The sequence below is a fragment of the Mustela nivalis genome, assembly GCF_964662115.1.
Source record: "Mustela nivalis genome assembly, chromosome: 2".
NCBI lineage: Eukaryota > Metazoa > Chordata > Mammalia > Carnivora > Mustelidae > Mustela > Mustela nivalis.
In genome coordinates, this window is record NC_139021.1 from 112,379,623 (window position 1) to 112,406,489 (window position 26,867).

The 26,867-nt window shown below is 37.3% G+C and overlaps 1 protein-coding gene and 1 pseudogene across 18 annotated transcripts in view; both read left to right on the top strand.

Annotated features, from left to right (window-relative positions):
• The window catches only part of LOC309859855 (ERO1-like protein beta), a 132,287-nt gene that overhangs the window by 6,906 nt on the left and 98,514 nt on the right, over positions 1-26,867 (top strand). For 5 of the 17 annotated variants that reach the window (XR_014308954.1, XM_082721065.1, XM_082721064.1 and 2 more), the window contains exons 2-3: positions 1,655-1,775; positions 5,519-5,602. Coding sequence is in view for 7 of the 17 variants with exons in the window: in XM_082721065.1 (XP_082577191.1) it covers positions 1,655-1,775; positions 5,519-5,602 (205 nt within the window). In the remaining 10 variants the exon portion in view is untranslated. Of the gene's footprint in view, positions 1-1,654; positions 1,776-5,165; positions 5,266-5,518; positions 5,603-22,450; positions 22,643-24,184; positions 24,250-25,655; positions 25,833-26,193; positions 26,235-26,642; positions 26,699-26,867 lie in introns of those variants that run through there. The other 12 variants (XR_014308955.1, XR_014308956.1, XR_014308957.1 and 9 more) reach the window with 6 other exon arrangements.
• On the top strand, positions 18,896-21,061 carry LOC309858745 (hypoxanthine-guanine phosphoribosyltransferase pseudogene; annotated as a pseudogene). The gene is made up of 3 exons: positions 18,896-18,934; positions 19,444-19,921; positions 20,147-21,061. The product of its transcript is annotated as a hypoxanthine-guanine phosphoribosyltransferase pseudogene (transcript).

Below are 26,867 nucleotides of genomic sequence, written 5' to 3' on the forward strand. Positions count from 1 at the left end.
AGAGAGAAATCACAAGTAGAGGGAGAGGCAGGCAGAGAGAGAGAGAGAGAGGGAAGCAGGCTCCCCGCTGAGCAGGGAGCCCGATGTGGGACTCGATCCCAGGACTCTGAGATCATGACCTGAGCCGAAGGCAGCGGCTTAACCCACTGAGCCACCCAGGCGCCCATGATTTAATTTTTTTTAGAGAGGGATTGGAGAGGGGCAGAGGAGGGAGAGAGAGAATCTCAAGCAGACTGCCCACTGAGCATGTGCCCATTGCGAGTCTCAGTCTCATGACCCTGAGATTGTGACCTGAGCTGAAACCAAGAGTCAAAAGCTCAACTGACTGAGCCACTCAGGCACCTCCCTTCTTGCCCTTTTATAACCACTCTCCCTCCTTTCTACCCTTCTCCCTGACTCCAGTTCCTCTCCCTACTCCAGTCCTTAAGCCCTGGTAACCAAAAAACTTTTCTCCATTTGAAAAATGTTGTAGGGGTGCCTCGGTGGCTCAGTGGGTTAAGCCTCTGCCTTCGGCTCAGGTCATGATCTCAGGGTCCTGGTCTCGGGCTCTCTGCTCAGCGAGGAGCCTGCTTCCTCCTCTCTCTCTTTCTCTCCGCCTCTCTGCCTACTTGTTATCTCTGTCAAATAAATAAAATCTTAAAAAAAATGTTGTATAAATGAAACCACATAATAAGTAACATTTTGAGGTTGGCTTTTTTTCACTCAACCTGATTCCCTGAAGATTCATCTGATATGTGGATGTCTGTGAGTCCCATTTTTAAATTTAGCTGAAGAATGTTTTATGGAAATTTTGGATTCTGAACTCATTTTGTAAATATCATTTTCTGTTTAGTTAATGTATACTTTGAGTAGTAGATAAAGCATGTATTTTTAAGTGTGATTATTTGGGACTAAGTCTCATTTTTACTTTGGAAAAATTATTTTAACTATGCTAAGCCTTAATTTTCTTATGTGTAAAATGAGGATAATAATACCTATTTCATAGAATATTTAAAAAATAAATGAGATAACATGTAATGTTCTTAGCACTGTGCCTATCACATAAGTGTTCCATAAATGGCAGTAGAAAAATAAGATGGGGTTACTACAACAGTATTATTATAGTCTGTGACTTTTAGGTTAGTCTTGGAAGAAATGCTTTAGCATTCCTGCTACATTTGGATTTTATGTATGTTTGGGGAAGGGAGGAACATTCAATATATTTCTCTAGCCACTAATGCTTAGTTCTTCAGAATAGGTATATCTATTTAATCCTTCTGTTGTTCTTTACCTAATTGGCCATATAAAAAGTAAATGATTGTTTTAATGTTATGTATCTTTTTTTAAAGGATTTTATTTGAGAGAGGAAAGGAATGAATGGGTGAGTGGCAGAGAGAGAGGGAAAAACAGGATCCCTATTGAGCAGGGCTCTTGGTCCCAGGACCTTGGGATCTCTACCAGAGCTGAAGGCAGAGGCTTAACCGACTTAAAACAACTTAATCGACTTAACCAACTGAGCCACCAAGGCACCCCTTTCATGTTACGTATCTTAACAAAGACTAGTTACCTCAAATGAATAAACTATCTTTTTATACAATAGTACAGATTTGCTAAGGTTGAAATATCTATAATTTACATATTTTAAATTTTATATGTATATATTCCCCACCCCCAGGTAACCGGAGTCCTGGATGATTGCCTGTGCGACATCGATAGCATCGATAACTTCAACACTTTCAAAATCTTCCCCAAAATAGAAAAAATTGCAAGAGTGAGACTACTTCCCTTATTACAAGGTAGAGTTATAATTTTTGATTCCTTTAGGAGCAAAATATTTACATAGCTCTGTACAGATGTGACTTTTATGACCCTTTTGAAAACCCATTTTGACTTCTCAGAACACTCTGTGTTTTTTTTTTTTTTTAATCACTTGAATATATTAAGTATGTAGTAAAACCTGATTGTCTTTTTGAACACTGAGAACCTGAACACTCTTCCTGTGTTTGGGAAATCCCTCATCTTTCAGTTTTGGGACAGAGACTACTTCCACAGAAGTTGAAAGTGCCACAGACTTACTTATCTGTCAGCTTTCACTGTAATTTAGGCTCCACCATCTAGACCCCTTCCAGGCTCTGTGTTGTGCTGCTGGGCCCTGTCCTGTGTTAGTGCTTTTCTCAGTGTAAGTACCACAGCAGCACATGGTTCCTGGGGAGATCACTGGAAGGGCTGCTGAATCAGGCTGAGGGCACAAGCAGAACAGCCTTCGTAGTAATACTGAGGAACTGATTCTTAAATTGAGTGCTCTGCTCTAGACCTTTACAGAATAACCAATGCTAGTTTAAAGGTAGCAACAAAAAGCAATATTCAAAAGCAGTATTTTAAATCAAAGAACAGTATTTTAAAAGCTGCTGTTATGCTTTGTTTTGCTCTTGCTCTCAGTATTCGATTGGGTTTATAATTTCTTTGATACTCATTTTTAGTTTATTTTAAAAATTGAGCATGATTTTCTTTTTTATCCTGATTCTATATAGCTATCTTAGTCTTTAAATATTTCTGAGGATAAAAAAAGAAATTAGAGCAGGAACTAATAGCCATTATTTTTATGTCACCACCAAAATTTTGGCACCATTAGTCATTGCCCTTTTTTTTTTTTTGAAGGTGACAAAAAATTTTATTATGTCGTGTGCCTAGCAAGAAATGCAATAGCCATTTCCCTTGTTTTTGCAACACTCTATATCAAATTTCTGGAAGAAATTCCTCCCTAATTTCTGGAAAAACACTTACACAGGTTTCTAATTGACCAAAAGAAGGAAAGACACTTTGGTTAACAATCCTATTTTACATAAATATAAGGGGGAGTGATTGTTTCTCAATGGAATGTTAGGGTTTACAGGAGGAGGAAAAATGGAAGTTGGATAGGCAAACATAACAGTGTTCTAAGAAAACATTCTAATCAATGTGATGAAATTATTCCATATGTAATGGAAATATCCACTTACTTCCCAAGGGAGGGTAATTCAGTGATCTAGTTAATGCATTTGTCTCCAAGTCAAGGATATTCTGATGATGATTATTCCTTTCTCTAGTTCTGCCAACCTACAAATTAAACAAAAAGGACATTTAACCACCGTCAGTATACTTTTCATACACTAGTGGCAGAAAAATAAAGCAAAGAGAATAGGTTAATTTTAAACATGTGCAAACATACTTATGATTGAGCAAGGATATCTAGGTGGAAGCCAGTCTACCCCTGTCAACTGCTCAGTTGGCTGCTGAGTTGGTATTTACAGTTTCTTATACTATCTATTCCATTTCTTTATTCACCAAATATTTATTGAATAACTACTTAGCAGTAGGCGTTCTTTTTTTTTTTTTTTAAAGATTTTATTTATTTATTTGAGAGAGAGACAGTGAGAGAGAACATGAGAGGCGAGAAGGTCAGAGGGAGAAGCAGACTCCCCATGGAGCTGGGAGCCCGATGCGGGACTCGATCCCGGGACTCTAGGACCGTGACCTGAGCCAAAGGCAGTTTGTTCAACCAACTGAGCCACCCAGGCGCCCAATAGGCACTCTTTTTTAAAGAGTTTTCCTATTTTTATTATTATTTTTAAAGATTTTGTTTGTATGTCAGAGAGAAAGAGAGCACAAGCAGGGGAAGTGGCAGGCAGAGGGAGAAGCAGGTTCCCCGCTGAGCAGGGAGCCTGACACAGAGCTTGATCCCAGGACCCTGGGATCATGACCTAAGCTGAAGGCAGATGCTCAGCTGACTGAGCCACCCAGGCATTAGGTGCTATTCTAAGTGCTGTGGATACAATAGTGAATAACACAAAGACTCTGACTTCATGAAGCTTTATCCAGATTAGGAAGGCAAACAATAAACAGTGAAATTTAATGTCATATGCTTACTAAGGTTAATGCTATGGAGAAGAATAAAGTAGGAGACAGAATAAATTAATGGGGTGGGGAAGTTAGGTAGCTTTACTTTTAAAGAAGATGATCAGGAAAGGAAGGTATCCGTGCTGTGCCATTTGAGTAAAGACCTACATAACGTGAAAGCCGTGACAAGATGTGGAGAGAGAACATTCCAGGGAAGGAGAGTAGAGCTACAGGTATAAACGTCTTGAGTGCAGGCATAAAGGTTGAGCGTGTTTGAGGAATAAGTTCAGCCTGGCTGGAGCAAGGTGAGTGAGATATGGAGAGTTGGAAAGTAAGAGCCAGATGAGAAAATCTTATGTAAGGATGTTGAATTTTAGTATAATAAGCTTTTGGGGGATTTGTACAAAACAGACTCTCAGGGTGTGAAATAGGAAATAGAGAAACCATGTAGGTTTTTGCATGAGACCAGATGAAAAGTGGAGTTGGAATAGGGCAGTAGAGTTGGAAGAGGTGAAAAGTAAGCAAATGAAGATCGTACATAAGAGGTAACACTAACAGACTTACCTGATGGGGTGAATGTATGCTGTGACAGTAGAAGTGAAATCGAAGATGATGTGGAGTTTTGAGCATATTACAGAAAAATATATCCTGACCAAGTTAATCTTATTCTAAGAATGCAGGAACAAGGCTTTTAGGTCCTCAACACAGTTCAACACACATTCCTGATTTTTAAAAAATTTAATAGGAATGATGGATACTTCCTTAACATGATCATTTTAATCCTAACATTAGCATTGCCACCATCTTGCTTGTTGGGAAATAGTCAAGGAATTCTCACTTAGGTGAGGGACCCAGGGTACCCACTGTTCTTTACTGCTGGAGATCTTAATTAGCATACCAAACAAGAGAGAGCAACTAGAGGCATAAACATTTTTGAAGAATAAGTAAAACTATCTCCATTTATAAATGACAAAATAATACTAGAAAACTTAAATAATGAACAAAAATGATAAAAAAAAATGCATTAAGACAGCAGGCTATAAACTTAATATACAAAATCCCATATCTTCCTAAATGTAAACAATAAGATATAACAAACAAAATCCCCAGTTACACTGAGCAGTCAAGAAGGTCACTGTCTGCCAAGCCCATTATTTTCCATCAAGAAACTCTGGATGTTCTTTGTAGTACTTGCTACAATTTGTAATTAAGCAGGCATTTATAATTTCTATTCCCTCCAGTACACTCCAGGCAGGTGAAGCACTTTTTTATATATCTTCTTTGCCCTAAACCCTACACAGTGCAGACAGTGGGTGCTCATTGCACACTGAAGCGGGTGGGCGCTCGGGAGAACCCTAACGGGTAAGGTGCTGACAGACATCGGAGTAAAATGCTGCCCAGGGTCTGCAGGTGAGAAGTGTACTTGGACTTTATTTCTTTTTTGAAGTGTCAGAGGACTAATAACAGTTATTTTTTAAAATTAATATTACAATTGGGTGTCTGAAAAACTGCAGTTTCAAATTTTGAACCCTATAGATGCCACAGGGTAGGACTTTTTCTTCTTCCCACCACCACATCAGTGGTGTGCAGCACAGGGACACCTAGAGAGTGTTGAAGAACTGTGCCATATGTGTGCTAACGTTTATCCAATCTTTCTCTCAAGGTCAATCTGAAGCGACCATGTCCTTTCTGGGCAGAAGATGGCCATTGTTCAATAAAAGACTGCCATGTGGAGCCCTGTCCAGAGGTAAAATAAATTAAAAAAAAATAATAAGGAAAACATTGCTTCCTCTTGGGCTCTTAGATAAGCATGAATTTATATTTTAGGCCACTGTTAATGGATTTAGACTTGTCCTCAAATTCATATGCTGTCACCTCTCTCTTTTTAACCACATTCTTGAAGGTTTATTTTATACTTGTCACCAAAATGGGTTCGAAGAAGCTCTTGTACCCAGTAGTATTGATTGGTTGTGGAAGAATAGTATGGTTCTAAGCCAGGTGGAAGCCTGGGCAGCCTGTTCTAGGACTGGATCTACAATTGGCTAACTCTTATTTCATGCTTTGTTGAATATGCTTTTTATTTCATAAGAAAAGTGATGTTAGTGGACCTTAACTTTTACATTTAGAGTGGGAATTAGAGTGCTTTGTAAAGCAGAGGAATTTCAGGCTTGGTATGAGGTCTTCACTTGGTTGCTTTGTTACATTAAAAAAAAAGCAGCTATACTTATATTTTAGACTTTTGTTTTAGACATATACCATAGTTAATTCTTCTTAAACAATAGTTCATTATAAGCTGTGTTTTCATTTCACTTTTTACTTTTCTTACCTAACCAATTAATCTAGTTTGTTATCCTTACAAATGGGGAAAAAACCTTAACCAATGTCCTTTGTAAAGGGACAATTTAAAAAATCCTCTTCATTTTCCTTTAAGAATAATTTTTTTAACTTTTTCATCTGAAATAATTTCAGACCTACAGAAAAATTGGGAGAATAATACCAACAGTCCTCATTTATTTTTATTCAGATTCTCTGAATTTTTATCACGTTTGCTTTATTACTCTTTGTATATATTATTTTCTGAACTATTTGGGTGTAAATTACCAACAAGGGGATACAATACTGCTAATTACTTGTGTTTCCTTAAAAACAAGATTATTCTCTTATGTAACCACAATGTAACTAACAAAATCAGGAAATTAACATTTTTATAATACAAATGTCTAATCTATAGACCTTAGTCATATATTGCTGAATGACTTACTAATGTTCTATATAGCTAAAAAAAAAAAAGTGTTTTATAGTGTACATTCACTTCATGTGTACAAAATGGTGCTTCAGTAGTTCCATATACTATTCAGTGCTGATCAAGATAAGTGCACTCTCAATCCACTTCCCCAGTTTCAGCCATTGCCCCCTCCTTATATCCTCTCTGGTATCCATCTCTTTGTTCTCTATAGAGTTAAGAGTTTCTTGTTTTGGTTTGTCTCTTTTTTGTTCTTGTGTTTGTTTTGCTGCTTAAATTCCACGGGTGAGTGAAATAGTGTGGTAATTCTTATTCTCTAACTGGCTTGTTTTCCTAAGCATTATACTCTCTAAATCCATCCATGTTTTGCAAATGGCAGGACTTCATTCTTTTTTATGGCTGAATAATATTCCATTTTATGTGTATACACCACATCTTCTTTATCTGTTCATCTATTGATCAACACTTGGGCTGTTTCCATGGGTTGTCTATTGTAAATAATGTTACTATAAACATAGGAGTGTAGGGTGCCTAGGTGGCTCAGTGGGTTAAGCCTCTGCCTACAGCTCAGGTCATGATCTCGGGGTCCTGAGATCGAGTCCTGCATCAGGCTCTCTGCTTGGCGGGGAGCCTGCTTCCTCCTCTCTCTCTCTCTGCCTGCCTCTCTGCCTACTTGTGATCTCTCTCTGTCAAATAAATAAGATCTTTAGTGTTTTTGTATTCTTTGGGTAAATACCTAGTAGTATAATTGCTGGATCATAGGATAGTTCTGTTTTTAATTTTTCAAGGAACCCGTATGTTATCTTCCACAGTTACTGCACCAGTTTGCATTCCCACCAACAGTAAATGAGTGTTACTTTTTCTCTACATCTTCACCAGCACTTGTTTCTTGAGTTTTTGAGTTTAGTCATTCTAACAGATGTTAGGTGATAGTTCAGTTTGTTTTTGATTTGCATTTCTCTGATGATGCATGATGTTGGGCATCTTTTCATGTATCTGTTGGCCATCTAGATATTGTCTTTGGAGAAATGTCTGTTCGTATCTTCTGCCCATTTTTTAATTGGATTATTTAGGATATTTTTTGGTGTTGAGCTGTATTAAATTCTTTTTTTTTTTTTTTAAGATTTTATTTCTTTATTTGACAGGCAGAGATCCCAAGTAGGCAGAGAGGCAGGCAGAGAGAGAGGAGAAAGCAGGCTCCCTACGAGCAGAGAGCCCAATGTGGGGCTCGATCCCAGGACCCTGGGATCATGACCTGAGCTGAAAGCAGAGGCTTTAACGCACTGAGCTACCCAGGCACCCCGAGCTATATAAATTCTTTATATAATTTGGGTAATAATCCTTAGTTGGATATGTCATTGCAAATATCTTCTACCAGTTAGTTAGGTTGTCTTTTAGTTTTATTGGTGGTTTCCTTTGCTGGGCAGAAGTTTTTTATTTTAGTGTAATCACAAGTGCTTATTTTGCTTTTGTTTTACTTGCCTCAGGAGACATACCTAGAAAGATCTTGTTATGGTCAACATCAGAGAAATTACTTCCTGTGCTCTGTTCTAGGAATTTTATGGTGTCAGGTCTCACATTTAGGTCCCTAATCTATTTTGAGTTTTTGTGTGCAGTGTAAGAAGTCCCATTTCATTCTTCTGCATGCAGCCATGCAGTTACCCTTTGTTGAAGAGACTTATTCCCATTAAATATTCTTGCCTCCTTTGTCAAAGATTGACAGTAGCATCATGGGTTTATTTCTGTGCTTTGTATGCTGTTCTGTTGACCTAAGTGTCTATTTTTGTGCCAGTACCATACCTTTTTGATTACTACAGATAATATAATTTGAAATCTGGAATAGTGTTCCCTCCGGTTTTGATTTTCTTTTTCAAGATTGCTTTGGCTCTTCAGAGTCTTTTGTGGTTCCATACAAAGTTTAGGATGTCTTTTTTCTAGTTCTATGAAGAATACTGTTGGTATTTTGATAGGGATTGCATTAAATGTGTAGCTTGCTTTGGGTAGTATAGAAATTTTAACAATATTTGTTCTCATAATCCATGAGCATGGACTGTCTTTCCATTTCTTTGTGTCATCTTCAGCTTCTTTCATCAATATTTTAAGTTTTCACAATCAGGTCTTTTCACCTCTTTGCTAAATTTATTCATAGCTGGTTTATTATTTTGGGGACTGTTGTAAATGGGATTGTTTTCTTAATTTCTCTTTCCGCTGCTTCCTTATTACTGTATAGAAATGCAGCAGAATTTTGTACATTGATTTTATGTCCTGAAACTTTACTGGATTCATTTTTAGATGTAGCAGTTTTTTGGTGGAGTCTTTAGGGTTTTCTACACAGAATATCATGTCCTCCGCAAATAGTGAAATTTTGATTTCTTCCTTAACCAGTTTGGTTGCCTTTTATTTCTTTTTGTTGTCTGATGGCTGTGGCTAGGACATCCAGTACTAAGCTGAATAAAACGGTTAGAGTAGATATCCGTGTCCTTTTTCTGACCTCACGGTAAATGCTCTCAGTTTTCCCCCCATTGAGTATAATGGATTTTCTCTATAAGGCCTTTATTATAGTTGAGGTTTGTTTCCTCCAAGCCTACTTTGTTGAGGGTTATTGTTGCTGTATTTTATTGGATGCTTTTTCTGTATCTGTTGAAATCTGAAGCTTCTTTTCCTTTCTCTTACTGATATGATGTATCACACTGATTGATTTATAAATATTGAACCACCCTTGCAACCTGGGAGTAAAGGTTGATCAGGGTGAATGATTTTTTTTTAAAGAATTGTTGGACTTGGTTTGCTAGTATTTTGTAGAGGATTTTTGCATCTATGTTCATCAGAGTTATTGGCCTGTAGTTTTGTTTTTAATTAAAAAAATCTTAATTTTTTGTAGTTTTTTAAAAGATTTTATGTATTTATTTGACATTTGACAGAGATCATAAGTAGGGAGTGGGGCGGTGTTGGTTGCAGGGAAGCTGGCTCCCTGCTGAGCAGAGAGTGGAAGGCAGGGCTCAATCCCAGGACCAGGGGATCATGACCTGAGCTGAAGGCAGAGGTTTAACCCCCTGAGCCACCCAGGTGCCCCTGTAGTTCTGTTTTTTAATGGTGTCTTCACCTGGCTTCAGTATCAGGATGATACTGGCCTCAGAGAATGAATTTGGAAATTTTCCTTCCTCTTCATTTTTTTGAAATATTTTGAGAAGAATAGGTATTAACTTTTCTTGGAATGTTTGATAGAATTTGCCTATGAAGCCATCTGGTCCTGGAGTTTTGTTTGTTGGGAATTTTTTTTTTAAAGATTTTGTTTATTTATTTGACAGGGAGAGATCACAAGTAGGCAGAGAGGCAGGTAGAGAGAGAGAGGGAAGCAGGCTCCCCGCTGAGATGAGAGCCCCATGCTGGTCTTGATCCCAGGACCCTGGGACCATGACCTGAGCTGAAGGCAGAGGCTTTAACCCACTGAGCCACCTAGGCACCCCATGTTGGGAATTTTTTGATTACTGATTCAATTTCATTGCTGGTTATCAGTCTGTTTAAATGTTCTTTCTTCCTGTTGCTGTTTTGATAGATCATATGTTTCTAGGATTTTGTCCATTTCCTCTAGGTTGTCCAGGTTTGGAGTATGTAATTTTTCATAATACTCTCCTGTAGTTACTTGTATTTCTGTGGTGTCCATTGTTACTCTCTCTCATTTGCAATTTTGTTTGGGTCCTCTCTCAAACCCCCCCCCTTTTTTTTTAATGAGCCTGGCTAGAGGTTTATCAGTTTTATTTATCTTTTCTAGGAACTAGCTCCTGATTTCATAGATTTCTTCTATTTTGTTTTTAAAAAATTTTCTGTATCATTTATTTGTGCTCTAATCTTTATTATTTTTTTCCTTCTGTTGGTTTTGGGTTTTGTTATTCTTTTTGTAGCTCCTTTATATGTAAATTTAGGTTGTTTGAGATATTTCCTACTTCTGAGGTAGGCTGGTATGATCCTAAACTTCCCTCTTAGAACTGCTTTTGCTCCATCCGCAAGAGTTTGGACCACTGCGTTTTCATTTTCATTTGTTTCCATGTAATTTTTATTTCTTTGAGGTCTTGGATGACTCATTCATTGTTTAGTAGCATGTTATTTAATGTTGATGAATTTGCGCTCTTTTCAGATTTTTTCCTGTGGTTGACTTCCATTTTCATAGTGGTGTGGTCAGAAAAGATGCATGGTATGACTTCCATCTTCTTGAATTTGTTCAGGCTTATTTTATGGGCTAATCTGTGATCTGTTCTGGAAAATGTTCTGTGTGCACTTGTGGAGAATATGTATCTGCTGTCTTAGGATGGAATGCTCTGAAAATATCTTTTAAATCCATCTGATCTGGTGAATGGAGCCATTGTTTCCTTGTTGATTTTCTGTTTGGACAATCTGTCCATTGATGTAAGAGGGGTGTTATAGTCTCCTATTATTATTGCATTCCTATCGATTAGGTTTTTTTTTTTTTTTTTTTAATGTTGTTAACTGTGTGTTTGGGTGCTCCCATGTTGGGTGCATAAATATTTATAATTATGTATCTTCTTGTTGGAGTCTCCCCTTCATCATCATATAGTGTTCTTCTTTATCTCCTGTTACAGTCTTTGTTTTAAAGTCTGTTTTGTTTGATTTAAGTATTACTACTCCAGCTTTCTTTTGACATCCATTTGGATGACGAATCTTTCTTCATCCTCTTACTTTCAGTCAGCAGTTGTTTTTACATCAGAGATGAGTCTCTTGTAGGCAGTCTTATAGATGGCTCTTGTTTTTTTTTTTTTTTTTAATCCACTCTGTGTAATTCAAAGACAGCCCATATCTTTGGATTGAAGTGTCTAGTCCATTTACATTCAAAGTAGTTATTGGTAGATATAAATTTATTACCAAGTTGTTACTTGCTTTGTGATTGATTGTTCTGTAGTTTTTCTCTGATCTCTCTCTTGCTCTTTTTTGTGGTGTTTTGGCTTTCCTTAGTGATATACTTGGATTCCTTTCTCTTTATCCATTGCATATCTATTGTTGGCTTTTTTTTCTTTATTTCTTTCAGTGTAACAGAATTCATTGTTTATGCACCACACCCAGTGCTCCATGCAATATGTACCCTCTATAATACCCACCACCTGACTCCCCCGACCTCCCACCCCTTCAAAACCCTCCGATTGTTTTTCATAGTCCATAGTCTCTCATGGTTCATCTCCCCTTCCAATTTCCCTCAAGTCCTGTCTCCTCTCCATCTCCCCATGTCCTCCATGTTATTTGTTATTGCTGGTTTTTGATTTGTGGTTACCATTAGGTTTGTATATAACATCGTTTGCATATAGCAGTCTGTGCTAAGTTGATGGTCATTTAAGTTTAAACCCATTCTTTATTCCTTTCTTCTTAACATTTTGGACATATGGTGTCATATTTTATATCCTTTGTGAATCTCTTGACTGATATTTACAGATATACTTATTTTTACTGTTTTTATGTGTCCTACTTTCCCTACTCTTACTTACAGTTTTTTCTTTACATTCAAAGAGTCCCCTTTAATGTATGGTTGGGGTAGTAGTCATAAACTCTGTTAGTTTTTGTTTGTCTGGAAAACCCATTATCTTTCCTTCTATTCTGAATGATAGGCTTGCTGGATAGAGTATCCTTGGCTGCAGATTTTTCTTTTCAGCACTTAATCTATCATGCCACTCTCTTCTGGCCTACAAATCTTCTGGTAAAAAAATGAGCTGATAGCTCTATGGGGTTTCCCCTTGTATATAACGGTTTTCTTTTCTCTTGCTGCTTTAAATTTTTTTTTTCTTTATCACTACTTTTTGCCATTTTAACTACTATGTGTCTTGGTGTGGTTCACCTTGGGTTGATTTTGTTGGGGGATCTCTGCCTCCTGGATCTCAGTATCTGTTTCCTTCCCCAGATTCAGGAAGTTTTAGCTATTATTTCTTCAAATTAAATTTCTGTTCTCTTCTTTTTCTACTTCTTCCAGGATCCCTGTAATTTGAATGTTATTACACTTAATGGAGTCACTGAGTTCCCTAAGTCTATTCTCATTTTGTATAACTTTTTTTTCTCTCACATGCTCGGCTTGATTACTTTCCTTTACTCTGTCTTCCAGGTTGTTGATTCATTTGCCTTTTTCCTCTAACCTACTATTTATTCCATTTAGTGTATTTTTATTTTCATTTATTGTGTTCTTCATCTCTGATGTGTTCCTTTTTATTTCTGTGTTAAGGGTCTCACTGATGTTCTCCATTCTTTTCTCAATCCCAGTGAGTATGTTTATGATCATTACTTAAAATTTTCTATCAGCCATACTACTTATGTCCATTTCACTTCGATCTGTTGCTGTGGTTTTGTCCTGTTCTTTCATTTGGGACATATTCCTTATCTCATTTTGTCTGATTCTCTGTGTCTGTTTCTGTGTGTTAGCAAAATCAGCTCTGCGTCCTCCTCTTGAAGTTCACAATCTTATGAACAAGATGTCCTGTAGTGCCCTGTGGTAGAGTTGTCCCCTATTCTCCAGGACCTGGCACATCAGGGACTGTCTCCTGTGTGTGTTGCATATGCTCTGCTCTTGTGTCCTGGCCAGCTTTTCCGTTAGTCCAGTTGTCTAAGAGGCTCTCTTAGCTTGTTGTGAGCTGTGTTTGGTCCCCCGCTGGAGGGCTGCACATTTTAACAAGGTGTGTGCTGGTCTGTTTGTGAGAGATCTGTTTCCTGCCCTGATGGATGGAGGGCTGTGTGGGTGGGGTACCAGTTACAACAGGCTGTGTCTTGAGCTTCTGCAAGGTCCACAGCTGCCCACACTGAGGCCCTGCAAAACGTGTGGGTCAGAATAAGCTGCACTGATGATGTTTACACTGGTCTTCCATGGGAAGGGATCCAAAACCAGAACTGACACAAATGTGTCGTAAAGGGGACCTTACTAGGTATGGGTGGGTGGAGCTCAGTATAACCAATTTAGCTAGAAAGCCTTGCATAGTGCTGGTTCCCACAGGTGCCTATGTGTTTATGCTGTGAGTGGGGATGTAGAGGTGAGGGAAATGGTGCCTGCCTCCTTTGTTCCTGGAGGGGTCTCCCTGTGATCCCTGCCTTTCAAGACATGCTCTGAGATTAGTAAGTCTCCCTCCCATATGCCCTAGTTGTTTTTCAAATTGCTGCTTCTATGTTGTAGCTACCTGGGCTGTTTGTCCTATTCCCCCCACCCCACCCCGCTGTCTGTTTTAAGGGCAGGAACTCTGCTTCCTAATGCCTTTCAGCTCTCCCAGAGTGGAGGTGCTGATTTTTAAAAATCCAAGCTTCGACTCCCACTGGTTGTAGGAACTCCTGAAATTTGGAGCCTCTGGCTTTCAAAACCAAAAGTTATGGGGATTGGTCTTCCCCATGCATGTGGGATAGTCTGTTTCTCACCCTTCCCTGTACCTCCAGTTCTTGACTGCAGACGGCCAAAGCCTGTTTCGTTCCCCACTACATCTCTACTCTTCCTACCCAATTCAATGTGGCCTCTTCTCTGCCTTTAGTTGCAGAGTTTGTTCTGCCTTCTGCCAGTCTTTGGGTTGTTTTTTAGATTATTTGTGTGAAGTTTTTGTTTTCAGGTTGTATCCATAGGATGAGGTGAGCCTAGGGTCCTCCTACCCCATCATCTTCCCAGCCTCAATACCAGCTGGTTTATTTCATTCTTGATTTAGTTATTAGTTTTACATTTTTCATTACTTCTAATAATTCTCTTCTGTGATTGTTATGTGTCATTCGTAACAATTATCTGTGATGCCTACCCAAGTATGTCTAAAAGGTTTATTGTTAAGATTTGTATAAGTCAAGTTATTGTATTTAGCATCAAACCTTCAGAAAAGCTGCTAAAGGTTTTGATTTTAGCATATTATACTATACTAGTCAGAGGACACACTGTAGCCAGCAGTGACTATTAGATTTGACTTAAGTTTTATAGTCTTCTCTCTTCTGCCTTCTGTTAGATGTACTAGCAAATACTAAAATAATAAAATGCTTGCAACAAGTAATGTTTTAATCTATTAATCTTTTTATTGATTAGGGAAATATCTCTAATCATTATTTATATTCTTCCACCTGGCAGGAAGATATTTATTCTGAATATTTGGTTAAATTTACCTAAGCTAAAATTTACCATGACATATGAAAAGATTTTAGTAGGTATTTTGCTATACCATAGATTCCGAGGCTGGAAATCAGTCCCCTAGATTGATTAGAGGATCAACCTGTGATTTTCTGCTTTCAGATACAATTTTTTGTTTAAAATTGTGTCTGATGAACCAGTTATAATGATTTCTAGGTTTGCTTATTAAAGCCTGAAACTAATTACTGGCTTTGTAGAAAAGAGAGCTGGACATAGGGATTTTCTATTAATAAACCCTGATTACCTAGATTGGTAAACCAAGGTGAATCCTGTGCACCAAAGAACTGATTCTGTCAGTATTAATCCCAAACTGCCTTCACTTTAGATGTCAGTTTAGAGCAGAAATTAAGATTGAGCATAAAATTTTTCAAAGAACTTTGAAAATTTTTAAAGCTTCTTTTTCTGTGGTAGGAAAGTTTATGGAATAGTGATTTTTGTCAGTTTTTTTTTTTAACCTAAAAGTTATGTGAACTATTCCATACTGCATTACAGTTTAAATTCTAGCTGATTTGGGGGTGCCTGGTTGGCTCAGTGGGTTAAGCCTCTGCCTTCAGATCAGGTCATGAATTTAGGGTCTGGGGATGGAGCCCCACATCGGGCTCTCTGCTCAGCGGGGAGCTTTCTTCTCCCTCTCTCTCTCTCTGCCTGCCTCTCTCCTTGTGATCTCTCTCTCTTTGGCAAATAAATAAATAAAATCTTTAAAAAATATTTTAGCTGATTTTGACACTTATTTTGTATATGTCATTCAGTTTGCTAAATTATGATTTACAAGTCCATAAATTGTTTTTTTTTATTAGATAGTATGAAAACAGTTTGAATGAATGTTCATTTTTTTCATCATAGAATAAAATAGTCTCTGTATTTAAGCAGTGGCATTACTAATTTGTGAAGAAATCTCAAGAAAAAATGAAGTTAACTTCCTAAATTTTTCTTATTCTTTTTTTTTTTTTTAAAGATTTTATGTATTTACTTGAGAGAGAGACAGTGAGAGAGAGCATGAATGAGGAGAAGGTCAGAGAGAGAAGCAGACTCCCCATGGAGCTGGGAGTCCGATGCGGGACTCGATCCCGGGACTCCAGGATCATGACCCGAGCCGAAGGCAGTTGTCCAACCAACTGAGCCACCCAGGCGTCCCAATTTTTCTTATTCTTTTAAGAGCAAAATTCCAGTCGGAATTAAAGCTGGGAGTTCTAATAAGGTGAGTCACTTTTGTTCCTTGAATATTTTTTGCTTTACATTGTGAAACTTACCATTTCCTGCTTGACAGAAGAGAACTGTACTGGAATTAGTTGGCAGTGGGAACATTTTGCTCCATAGTCCCACCTTTCTAATTCTTGCCACAGGCAGAGAACTTGAATATTTTACAGTTCAATTATATAGTTTCTTTTGAGATACATCAATTCTGTCTTCTGTAGAAGAACTATAGTAGCATAGTATAACTATAGTATCAGATGCCCTGTGCAACAGGTGTTTTATCATGCATGTATTTTTAGTCTTGTGTTCCAACTAGTCAACCTGTCATCTTCAGGATTATATTGTATAGGGTACACAGTTATCAAGGTATTTGAGGCATAGTACTTTTAAATGGCATTAAAATTTTTTTATTTTAAAAATATTTTTTCAGTTATTTTTTATTCTTCATTATGCTTTTGGAAATTTTGTCTCTGTTGATATATGTAGCTTTGTTCATTTTAATAGTTGTGTAGTACTCCATTGTATGAGTATCTCATTGGTTAGCTCTTCCTCTGCTGATGGGCATTTCAATTGTTTGGAGTTTTTTGCTATTATGAACAGTGATGTATCAGCATTTTCATCCTTTGTCTCATTGTGTACACATGTAAGAGTAGACAGGTAGATATTTAGGTAGATATTTAGAAGTAAGGTTGCTGGGCCATTGATTATGCCTAGCTTAGCATGATGAGATAGTACCAAATACTTTCTAAAGTGGTTGTACTTTATTTTAGTTTTTTTTTTTTTTTTTTTTTTTTTTTTTTTTTTTAGTGTTGCTCTGGATATGGTTTCAGTTGTAAGACTGTTGGTTCAAGGGTTTATTCATTTTTATAGCTCTAGATAAATATTGTCAAATTACTTTCCCAAGAGGGTTTTCTTATTTTACATGATCACCAGCATACCAGTGGTAATTGTTTTTTTTTTTTTTTTTCCAGTGGTAATTGTTTTTGATGTCTTCTTTCGTTGGTGGGAATTTGTGACTCATTTTGATTTCCATTTCTTACATATGTAAGAGGTTTTGATAATAGGATGTATCTGTGTCATCACTGACAGATTGCCAGTGGAACTTGAAATAGAGAGAAAGCTAATAGTTATTACTAAACTTACTATGTACTTCCTTTCAGTACTCAAAAGTGGCAAACGATACCAAAGAATTAGAAGACTGTGAGCAAGCTAATAAACTGGGAGCAATTAACAGCATGCTAAGGAAGTTTAAAATATATTCTCTTATTTAGTATATTTATATCAGAAATATTCTGTTTTTCTTGTGATTTTGATGAAACAGTAAAGTTTCAAGTCATTCTCTTTTTTTTTTTTTTAAGTCATTCTTATGAAGTTATTCTTCATCCTAAATTTCATGATTGCTTTGCTTCCTCCTCTTAGTGGATTTCAAAAACATATCAATTTTTTAAATTTAATTTTTTAAATTAAATTTTTTAAATTTAAATTTCAAAAATATATCATCAATAGTGACTTTATCAAAATGTAAAAATACAGAAGATTGTTCTGCTAACAGGACTTATGGATCCATTCTTCCTGTTTATTATAGGAAAAGGAACTTGAACTTCTAAGTCTTTTGTAAATAGTAATTCAGTCTGTGTGTTACATTCTGAACAGTTAAAGTTTTGATTACCATGACTAGTAAGTTTCATAGATTTTTTTTTCCCTATTGACTTTTCCTTATTTTCTCTAAGTAAAACCTGCTTGTGAAGGCCAACATAATTTGTGAGTGGTCTCAGATTATGCACTATGAAATGACTGAACATATCTATAATTGAGAGTAGGGAATGGATTATTACTAATCTTTTTAATTTCCTATTTGCTTAGGTTGGCATTTGTGTACTATAATTGTTAGACTTAATAAAGTTATCAGTCATTATTTATTGAAAAATCTTAATATAGAAAACTAGAGAAGATAATATAACATAATAAGATAATAAAATAAATTCATTTTATTTATTTATTTATTTAGTGACTAGATATTAACTTTTTCTACTATGTTTTTAAAAAGAGAGAAATGTAGATAAATTTGAAATCTCCTATGCCCTATTTCCCAATTCTGTTCTCTTTCCTTCTTAGAGGTAACTACTATCATGAATCCATCTATGGTTTTGTTTTTATTATATATATAAAATGATGGTTATTTTACATATGATTTTATTTTTTCCTTATATAAAATAATACTGAATTTAACATCCAAATTTATTTTTACACTGTACATGTTGCATTCTAGATCTATGTTAAAACGTGGGAGATTTGTCTCATTATTTCAGCTGATGAATGGTTTTTATCAGATGACTATTACCTATTTTACTTATCTGTTCCTCTACTGATAGACATTTGAATTATTCACATTTCTTACTTCTACAAATTATGTGACCTTGAGTGCCTTGTAAATTTTTTTGGCATACAGTAGGAAATTTGGCATGCACTAGTGAGATTGCTGAACCTTATGATGACCCCGTGTACCTGTTCTTGATATTGCCTGAGGGCTTTCCATAGTGTTTGTATGGCTGTGAACTGGCATTGGTCTCCATATCCTTGCCAAAAATTAATAATGCTTGCAGATGAAATAGCATCTCATTTTTGTTTAATTTGTATTTTGTTGATTACTAGTAAGTTTGAGCATTTTTAATCTGTTTATTGCATATTAGTGTTTCTTAATGAATGCCTACAATATATGTCAAGCACTGTTCTAGAGTAGTATTAAGCATATAGTGGTGGACATGACAAATTCTTTTTCTCATGAAGCTTAATCCTCTTTGGAGATATGCAGTAAAAAAGTAAAATATATAAGAAGTAAGTAAAGTGGTGATGAGTGCCTGGGAGAAAGATAAAGCAGAGAAGGATGACAGAGGGCTAGGGGTGTTGTGGATGGGGATGGGGAAGTGGCACTGTTTTAGATTGGGTGGTGAGAGAAAGGCACAGCAATAATGGGACATTTGAACAAAGTGCCCATAAAGGCACAAGTCGTAAGTCATAATATGGCTGCCTGAGAGAGAAGTATTCTAGGCATGTATAATTGTTAGTAAAAAGGACCTGTGACAGGAGTGTGCCTAGATGATTTGAAGCCTCCCAAGAAGGCCAGTGTGGCTGGAGTACAGTGGTCAAGGGCAAAATAGTAGAAGACTGAGTCAGAAGATGTTAGGGATGGGGGCAGGGGTCGGGTGGGGTGGGGTGGAGGGCTTGAAGACAGCTACGAATGCTGCTTTTAAACTGAGTGGAATGAAAAGTCGCTGGAGGACTGGAGCGAATGCTTTGAGCAGCTGGGTGCTATGTTATGTGGTTATTGTACTAATCCAGGTAAGACAGAATTGTGATAGCTGTAGAAATGATGAGAAGTGGTCAGATTCTGGACAGATTTTGAAGAGCAAGCTGACAGGATTTGCTGAAGGATTTGATGTGGGGTATGGAAAAAGATAGGAGCTATAAATGACTACAGGATTGGGAAGTAGAGGCCTCTGCTCCAGCAACGGCCTAGAGAGCAACAGCGAGCACATCGCTCAGCTTTCCCACTTGTTGCCACCTTCTGTGGAGCCTCCGCCTCCTCTGCTATGCCCCCGGCTTCCTCCTTTCCAGGCTGCGGTTAACCCATACGCCCACTGGGCTGCACAGTGGCAACCCCAGCATCATGATGAGTGATGATAAACCAGGTGATCACCTAGACTTATTCTGTATACCTCAATCATTATGCTGAGGATTTGGAAAAGGTGTTTATTCCTCATGGAATTATGGACAGGACCGAGCAGCTTAGTCAAGATGTGATGAAGACATCTGTCTTCATCGTAGACCGTCACATCGTAGACCTCTGTCTGCTCGAGGGAGGCTATAAATTCTTTGCTGACCTGCAGGGTGGTATCAAAGCACTGAACAGAAATTGTGATGGATCCATTCCTATTACTGTAGATTTCATCAGACTGAAGAGCTATTGTAATGACCAGTCAACAGGGCACATCAAAGTAAATGATGGAGATGATCTCTCAACTTTTTTTTTTTTTTAAGGTTTTATTTATTTATTTGTTAGAGAAAGGAAGAGAGAGAGAGAGAAAAAACAAGCCAGTAGAGTGGCTGGCAGAGGCAGAGAGAGAAACAGGCTCCTGGCTGAGCAAGGAACCCAACACAGGACTTGATCCCAGGATCCTGGGATCATGACCTGAGCCAAAGGCAGTGGTTAACTGACTGAGCCACCCAGGCGTCCTGATCTCTCAACTTTGACTGGAAAGAATGTCTTGATTATTGAGGATAAACTGACACTGGCAAAACAATGCAAATCTTGCTTTCATTGGTCAAGGAGCATAATCCAAAGATCATCGAGGTCGGAAGCTTGCTGGTGAAAAGGACCCCTTGATGTTTTAGTTATAAATCAGACTTTGTTAGATTTGAAATCCAGACAAGTTTATTGTAGGATATGCCCTTGACTATAATGACTTCTTCAGGGATTTGAATCATGTTTGTGTCATTAGTGAAACTGGAAAAGGAAAGTACAAAGCCTAAGATGAGAGTTCATGTTGAGTTTGGAAGCATCTGGAGTCCCATTGAAGTTATCAGTAGAATGTTCTAGGTCTGTGGCCATCTGCTTAGTAGAGCTTTATTGCATGTATCCTCTCAGAATTTTATCCACTTTGTAATTTAGAAAGATCCGTTGCTGCATTCCTGAAGTCTTTATTCACAGTATGAGCCTATAGACTGTTCCTCTTTGTGTGGAGTATTGTTTGACTTGTGAATGAATAATAATCTCTTAAAACACACCACTGTTGAATGAAAATATTGAAATTGTATCTGTAAGAAACATTTAAAGAGAAGATATATTAGTTTTTTAATTGGTATTTTTATTTTATATATTCAAGAAAGAACAGAAGTGATTGAATAGTGTTAACTCTATACCACTGTGTGTTTAGAAGAGTAAGGAGCAGTGATTTTTTGTATCAGAGACAGCATCTACAGTATTGTTCTGTTGGGTAAACCATATGTCTTGGAATTATTTTACTGTCTTAGTAGAATTAACTGTTTTCTCGGGTTTAGTCAGATGATTTCCAGGGAATCTGTGTCAAAAGTTCATTTTAAATACAAATCAATAAATTCCAAAAAACATTAAAAGAAAAAAGATTTGGAACTAGAAAACTAGGAGTTGCCGTTGACTGAACTGGGGATCTTTGCAGGAGTAACAAGTTTGATGGAAAATTATAGTTCAGTCTTGGACTTGCTACATTTGAACTGCCTATGAGACATCAGTTGGAGATGTCGTGCAGGTAGTTAGATCCACAAGTCTCAATTTCAGGGGAGAGATAAAATGTGGGAGTCATGTGTGAATATATGGCATTTTAAAACCATATGACATTATCCAGGAAAGAATATAACTAGAGAAGTTATCCAGGGATTGGGACTTAAGTCACTATAGAATTTTAAGGTAAAGTGCCTTTTAATATTCTTTGCTGTTGTTTCTCCATGGTGAAACAACATGGGGTTGGCATGGGGTGTGGAGGTGGGATAGTATGTACTTTTAAAATATTATAATTTGGGGGCGCCTGAGTGGCTCAGTGGGTTAAGCCTCTGCCTTCACCTCAGGTCATGATCTCAGGTCCTGGGATCGAGCCCTGCTTTGGGCTCTCTGCTCAGCAGGGAGCCTGCTGCCCCCTTTCTCTCTGCCAGCCTCTCTGCCTACTTGTGATCTCTCTCTGTCAAATGAATTAAAAAATCTATATTATTTGTAGGCATTCCTCATGCAATCTGATCACAATTATTTGGCCATATGCATTATTAGGGCTTGTCTTTTAATTTTGCTTATAGATATTTTGTTGAACAGAGTTATTTTTAAATTTTTAAATCCAAGTATAACAGAAATGCAATAAAGTATATAAATGTTAAGCATAAAGGTGAGTTTAATTTTACAAAGTGAACCCAGCTCTGCAACAACCATCCAAAACAATGTACTTGCTGCCCTGAAGATTGCTGTGTGTACTTTTCTGGTCATTACCACTGTCCAAAGTTAACCATGATTTTGAATTACAGTAGCAGAAGTTATTTTTGCCTATTTTTATAAAATAATATGGAATGTATTATTTGTGTCTGACTTATTTTATTAAGTATCATGTTGTGAGAGTCACCCATGTTCTTGGACTTAGTAGTAGCATTTAATTCTTTTTTCATTGGTTTCCATAGTTAAAACTGCACCAAAATGTTCCCATCCTATCATTGATAGTTGGAATTTTCCACTTCACAGTCATTCCAAAAAATATAGTGGCGGACATTTGGTGTTTGCATTTGGTATGCATCTATGTAGAATATACCTAGAGGTGAAATTAAGTAATACTGCCGAGACGTTTTCCAAAATGACTTCTAAAATACATTGCTACTGGTAGTGTATGAGAGTTCCTCATTCCACAACTTCTCCAGCAGTTGGTACTATAACTTTTAAACAGCCTTACTGAAATATAATTGACATGCAGTATACTGTACCTATTTAAATATGCCTCTTGGTGTTTTGACAGGTGTGTACACATGAAAATCAGTTTAATCAAGATAGTTATTTTGTTTACCACCCTGAGAAGTTTTCTCCTGCTCTTTGGAAATCGCTCTGGTCCTTTTCTTCCTGCCCCTGCATTGCCCACTTCGAAGGCCACTGGTTTTAACCCAGCGCCATCTTGACAGGAAGTCCCTGGTAAAGACTAGGAAGTTGTGACGTAAGTAGCTTGGCATCCATCTTCAAACTGACTTTTAGAAAAGCTGGACTACTTCCCTTCAACCCACTTATAAGCCAGACCGAGCCAGCTCTGTTAGCATTAGATTAGCCTTCACCATCTTTTCTGCTGCTGTGGCTTTCAGGCAGGGTTTGGGATGAAACGATCAGCAAAGCATCACCACATAAGAATCCTCAAGGATAAAAGTTCCTCTAAATTGTATTGTTAATAAGAAAATAGGAATTTATGTCACAATTGCTTTGTTCTTGACTATTTTCAAAGATAAGACTTCTCTAATTAAGTAACATAACTATAGTTACCATCTCAGCCGTAACTAGAACTTGCCTTCTTGCTTTATCACATCCTGTGTTCCAGCTGAGTCAACTATGATACAAGTATTTCCATTAACTTGTATTATTAAGTTAATTGAATATTCCCATAGGAGGAAAAAAAATCCCACTGTGAATTAAATTGGCAGTGTTTATTTTATTTTTTTAAAAGATTTTATTTATTTATTTGACAGACAGGGATCACAAGTAGGCAGAGAGGCAGGCAGAGAGAGAGGAGGAAGCAGGCTCCCTGCTGAGGGCTCGATCCCTGGATGCTAAGATCATGACCTGAGTCGAAGGCAGAAGCTTTAACCCACTGAGCCACCCAGGCACCCCGGCAACGTTTATTGATAGTGGATTTTGTGCAGCCAGCCTTATGTGGACTTCTAGTGGTTATGTCATGTAGCAGTTTCTCAAATACAAAATAAATTCTTGGCTATGATAGTAACATATTTAGGAACTACGTGATTTGTACTTGGTACACAAATAACTTTATTACCTTGTTTTTTTCCTGTTGTATTGTAAATAAAGAAGGATGATAGCTCTCTTATAGATGTTGCTGTTATGTATTTAAGACAGAGATGGTCTGAATATAGGTTAAAGTGAATATAGGTCAGAATTTATTTGAATGACTGTAATTGTTCCAAGATCTCCAAGTAGAGATCTTGATCTTATATTTTATTAAATGTGAGGTAGTATGGACAGTGAATGATATGCCATGATTAAAGTGACATTGGTGCTACCAGTGAATACCATGTAGGAAGGGAGCTCCTAGAAATGCAGTTTTTGGTATTTTTGTCTTATAAATACAGAAGCAGTTTAAGTTAAAGGAATTATGAATGTAAATTTATTTCCTACTTTAGAAAAAAATGATTGCGATTTCTAAGTCAGTCGAAAAGGCTAGGTTGACTTTTGTATTTAACTACATCTCCTATATTTCTGTAAAATAATTTTCTAATGGAAATTATTATTAAAATAGGGCTCATAGTTTTAGTATAGTTAAATAGAAATACTTCATGGAAGTTAATATGTATATTTTTCAGATAACTTGTTTATCATTCCTTCAGGTAACCACTAATTGAATTTATGAAACTATCTAAATTAAAGACATGATCTCAGATTATCTGGTTTTAATTATATAAGATACAGCGTAACATTTTCCATTCCCAATTTAAATCATTTTTCTTTTTTATTCCCTCTTTCTCCTTAATCAAAGCAAAGAAGCATTCATTGACTGGGCGAGATATGATGATTCACAGGATCATTTTTGTGAACTTGATGGTAATAAACTATTGTAATGAAGTTATTTTAACCTTAATCCTTTTATAAGAAATGGAAATCAGTGAAAATATAATCAGTTATACCTTGAATACACTGGGTATTGCTGAGTGGATCTTATTATTCATAATAGCATTTATTGAGAGCTTATGTTCTAGCCATGTGCCGAGTGCCTTTAGTACATTATTGCTAATCTTTATAGTTACCTTGATAACTGTGTATTATCTCATGTCCTGGGAAACTGAGTCTCAAGAAGAGTAGCTTGCCCAGGATCACACAGTAACAAGAGGCTGAGACAGGATTCAATCCCAGATTTGACTGGATCCCATACCTATATTTTTCCCATCATGACACATCATCTCCTATGGACCTTTATTTCAAGCCACTCAGTTTAGGTCTATGAACATATAAACATGTTCACATTGGAATTTTCTGGAGGTCCCAACAAACAGAAAGACACCTTGCAATATTGGGGAGGACTCTAATTTGACTTCCCCACAAGCCTTTTCCCAAGAGTCCCCTGGAATAGTATGAAGAGAGGGCACTGTTCAGCAGTAACTACCATGACTCTTACTTCAGAAGGTAATTGAAGTGACTCAAAAATTCTGATCTAAGGAGAATATTCCCAAGAACTGTGCCGAGTAAACTTAAATCATTCACTTGGCCTCTCTTCACTTTTTACCTTGATGTCATAGTTGGTGGAGAAGAATTTGGGGTTCAGGAATGCATGGCTGGAGGCAGCAGGAGTTCCTCAGAACTTGGAAAGCACTCAAGTAGTCATAGAGCTTCCTAGAGGGTTTTAGGGGATCCCTCTGTAGCATTGTGCTCATCCTCCAGTCTGCCCTGCAGCAAGTTAGAGTGAGCTGCTACAATAGCACAGCAGATTGAGAGGTTGCCAGGAGGTGCAATGTTAACACCATGGCTTATAAGGTTTGAGCAAGGACATTTTTTGTTTTTCAAAGATTTCATCGATGTATGTATGTATGTATCTATCTATCCAATGTGAGCAGCCAGGAGGGGCAAAGGGAGAGGGAAAGCGAGAACTCAAGCAGTCTCCAGGCTGAGCAAGAAGCCTGACTCAGGGCTTGATTTAACCACCCAAAGATCATGACCTGAGCCTCAATCAAGAGTCACACATTCGGGCACCTGGGTACCTCAGTGGGTTAAAGCCTCTGCCTTTGCCTCAGGTCATGATCCTGGGGTTCTGGGATCGAGCCCCGTGTCGGGCTCTCTGCTCAATGGGGAGCCTACTTCCACTCTCTCTGCCTGCCTTTCTGCCTACTTGTGATTTCTGTCTGTCAAATAAATAAAATCTTAAAAAAAAATTTTTTTTTAAGAGTCACACACTCAACCAACTGAGCTACATAGGCAACCCCAGCAAGGATTATTTTTAGATTTTTTTTTTTTAGTTGACAGAGAGGGCACAGCAGGGGGAGCAGCAGAGGGAGAAAGAGAAGCAGACCTCCACCCCCCTCCTGCACCCAGGTGAGCAGGGAGCCTGTCACAGGACAGACCCTGGGATCATGACCTAAGCCGAAGGTAGATGCCTAACCAACTGAGGCACCCAGGCACTGCACCTGCCGCCAGTAAGAATATTTTTAAGAGATCTGAAAAAAAATTTCTTTGGGTATCTGGATAGAATAATGGGAAATTAATAAAATACTCCTGTTAGGATATTTAGAATTGACAAATGTTTCATCAAAGCAAGCTGTTGTACCTAGGTTAAGGATTGACATCACTGCTTACTCTTTAATTTGTTCTACGGTTGTCATTCTAATTATGCTTAGTGTTCAACACTCACAGTCACTTCTTGCCAGCTTATCATTTTACCTATTTTTTGATTAAAATAAAACATTTTTAGTGCTTAATTAACATATTTTTAAATTAAAAATCATTTCTGTGAATATTTCTTATAGTAAATAATGTCAGTATATATTTCTTTTATAGGTATTTAACAAAAAATGCTACTCCATTCCAGAGATCCCTTGGTAAGAGCAATGATGTATCAGTCCCCTCTCATCAATATAGTGTTAACTAATTTTTTAACATTGGCTGTTTATATTATAAAAATGGAAGAGATGTCCTATAAGAATTTAGGATTTCATAATTTAAAAATTAGTAATTTTTATATTATGTGTAGTCCTGAAACATATAAACCATTTTACTGGTTGGATCACCACTACTTCTCTGGGTGGTAATGTTTGTGTATGTCCCAATGATTTATATATACCATTTTTTAAAACACTTCAGAGTAGCTTTAGAGTCATCGTCTAGTTATTTCAGTTATGTAAAACCTTTTGATTAAAACAATCTGAAGAATATTCACCCCAGTTTATTGGTATATATTCTCTACACCCCTGTTCTCTGTTTTGTTTTTGTTCTGTCTCTATTTGAAGAGAAGATGACCCTTATAGATTAAATAGTAGATTTTTAAATAATTTAGCAGTTTAAGGTAAGCTCCTTTCCCTACTCCTGTTTTGTTGTTGTTGTCGCTGTTGTCTCTATGCATGGCCTCTTCTCCTTTGGGTTTCTGCCCAAATGTCACCTCATCAGAGAAACCGGCTGTCACCTGCCTGTAGAAACCAGCAACCACTCTCAGTGTGAGTGTTGACACTGCTGCC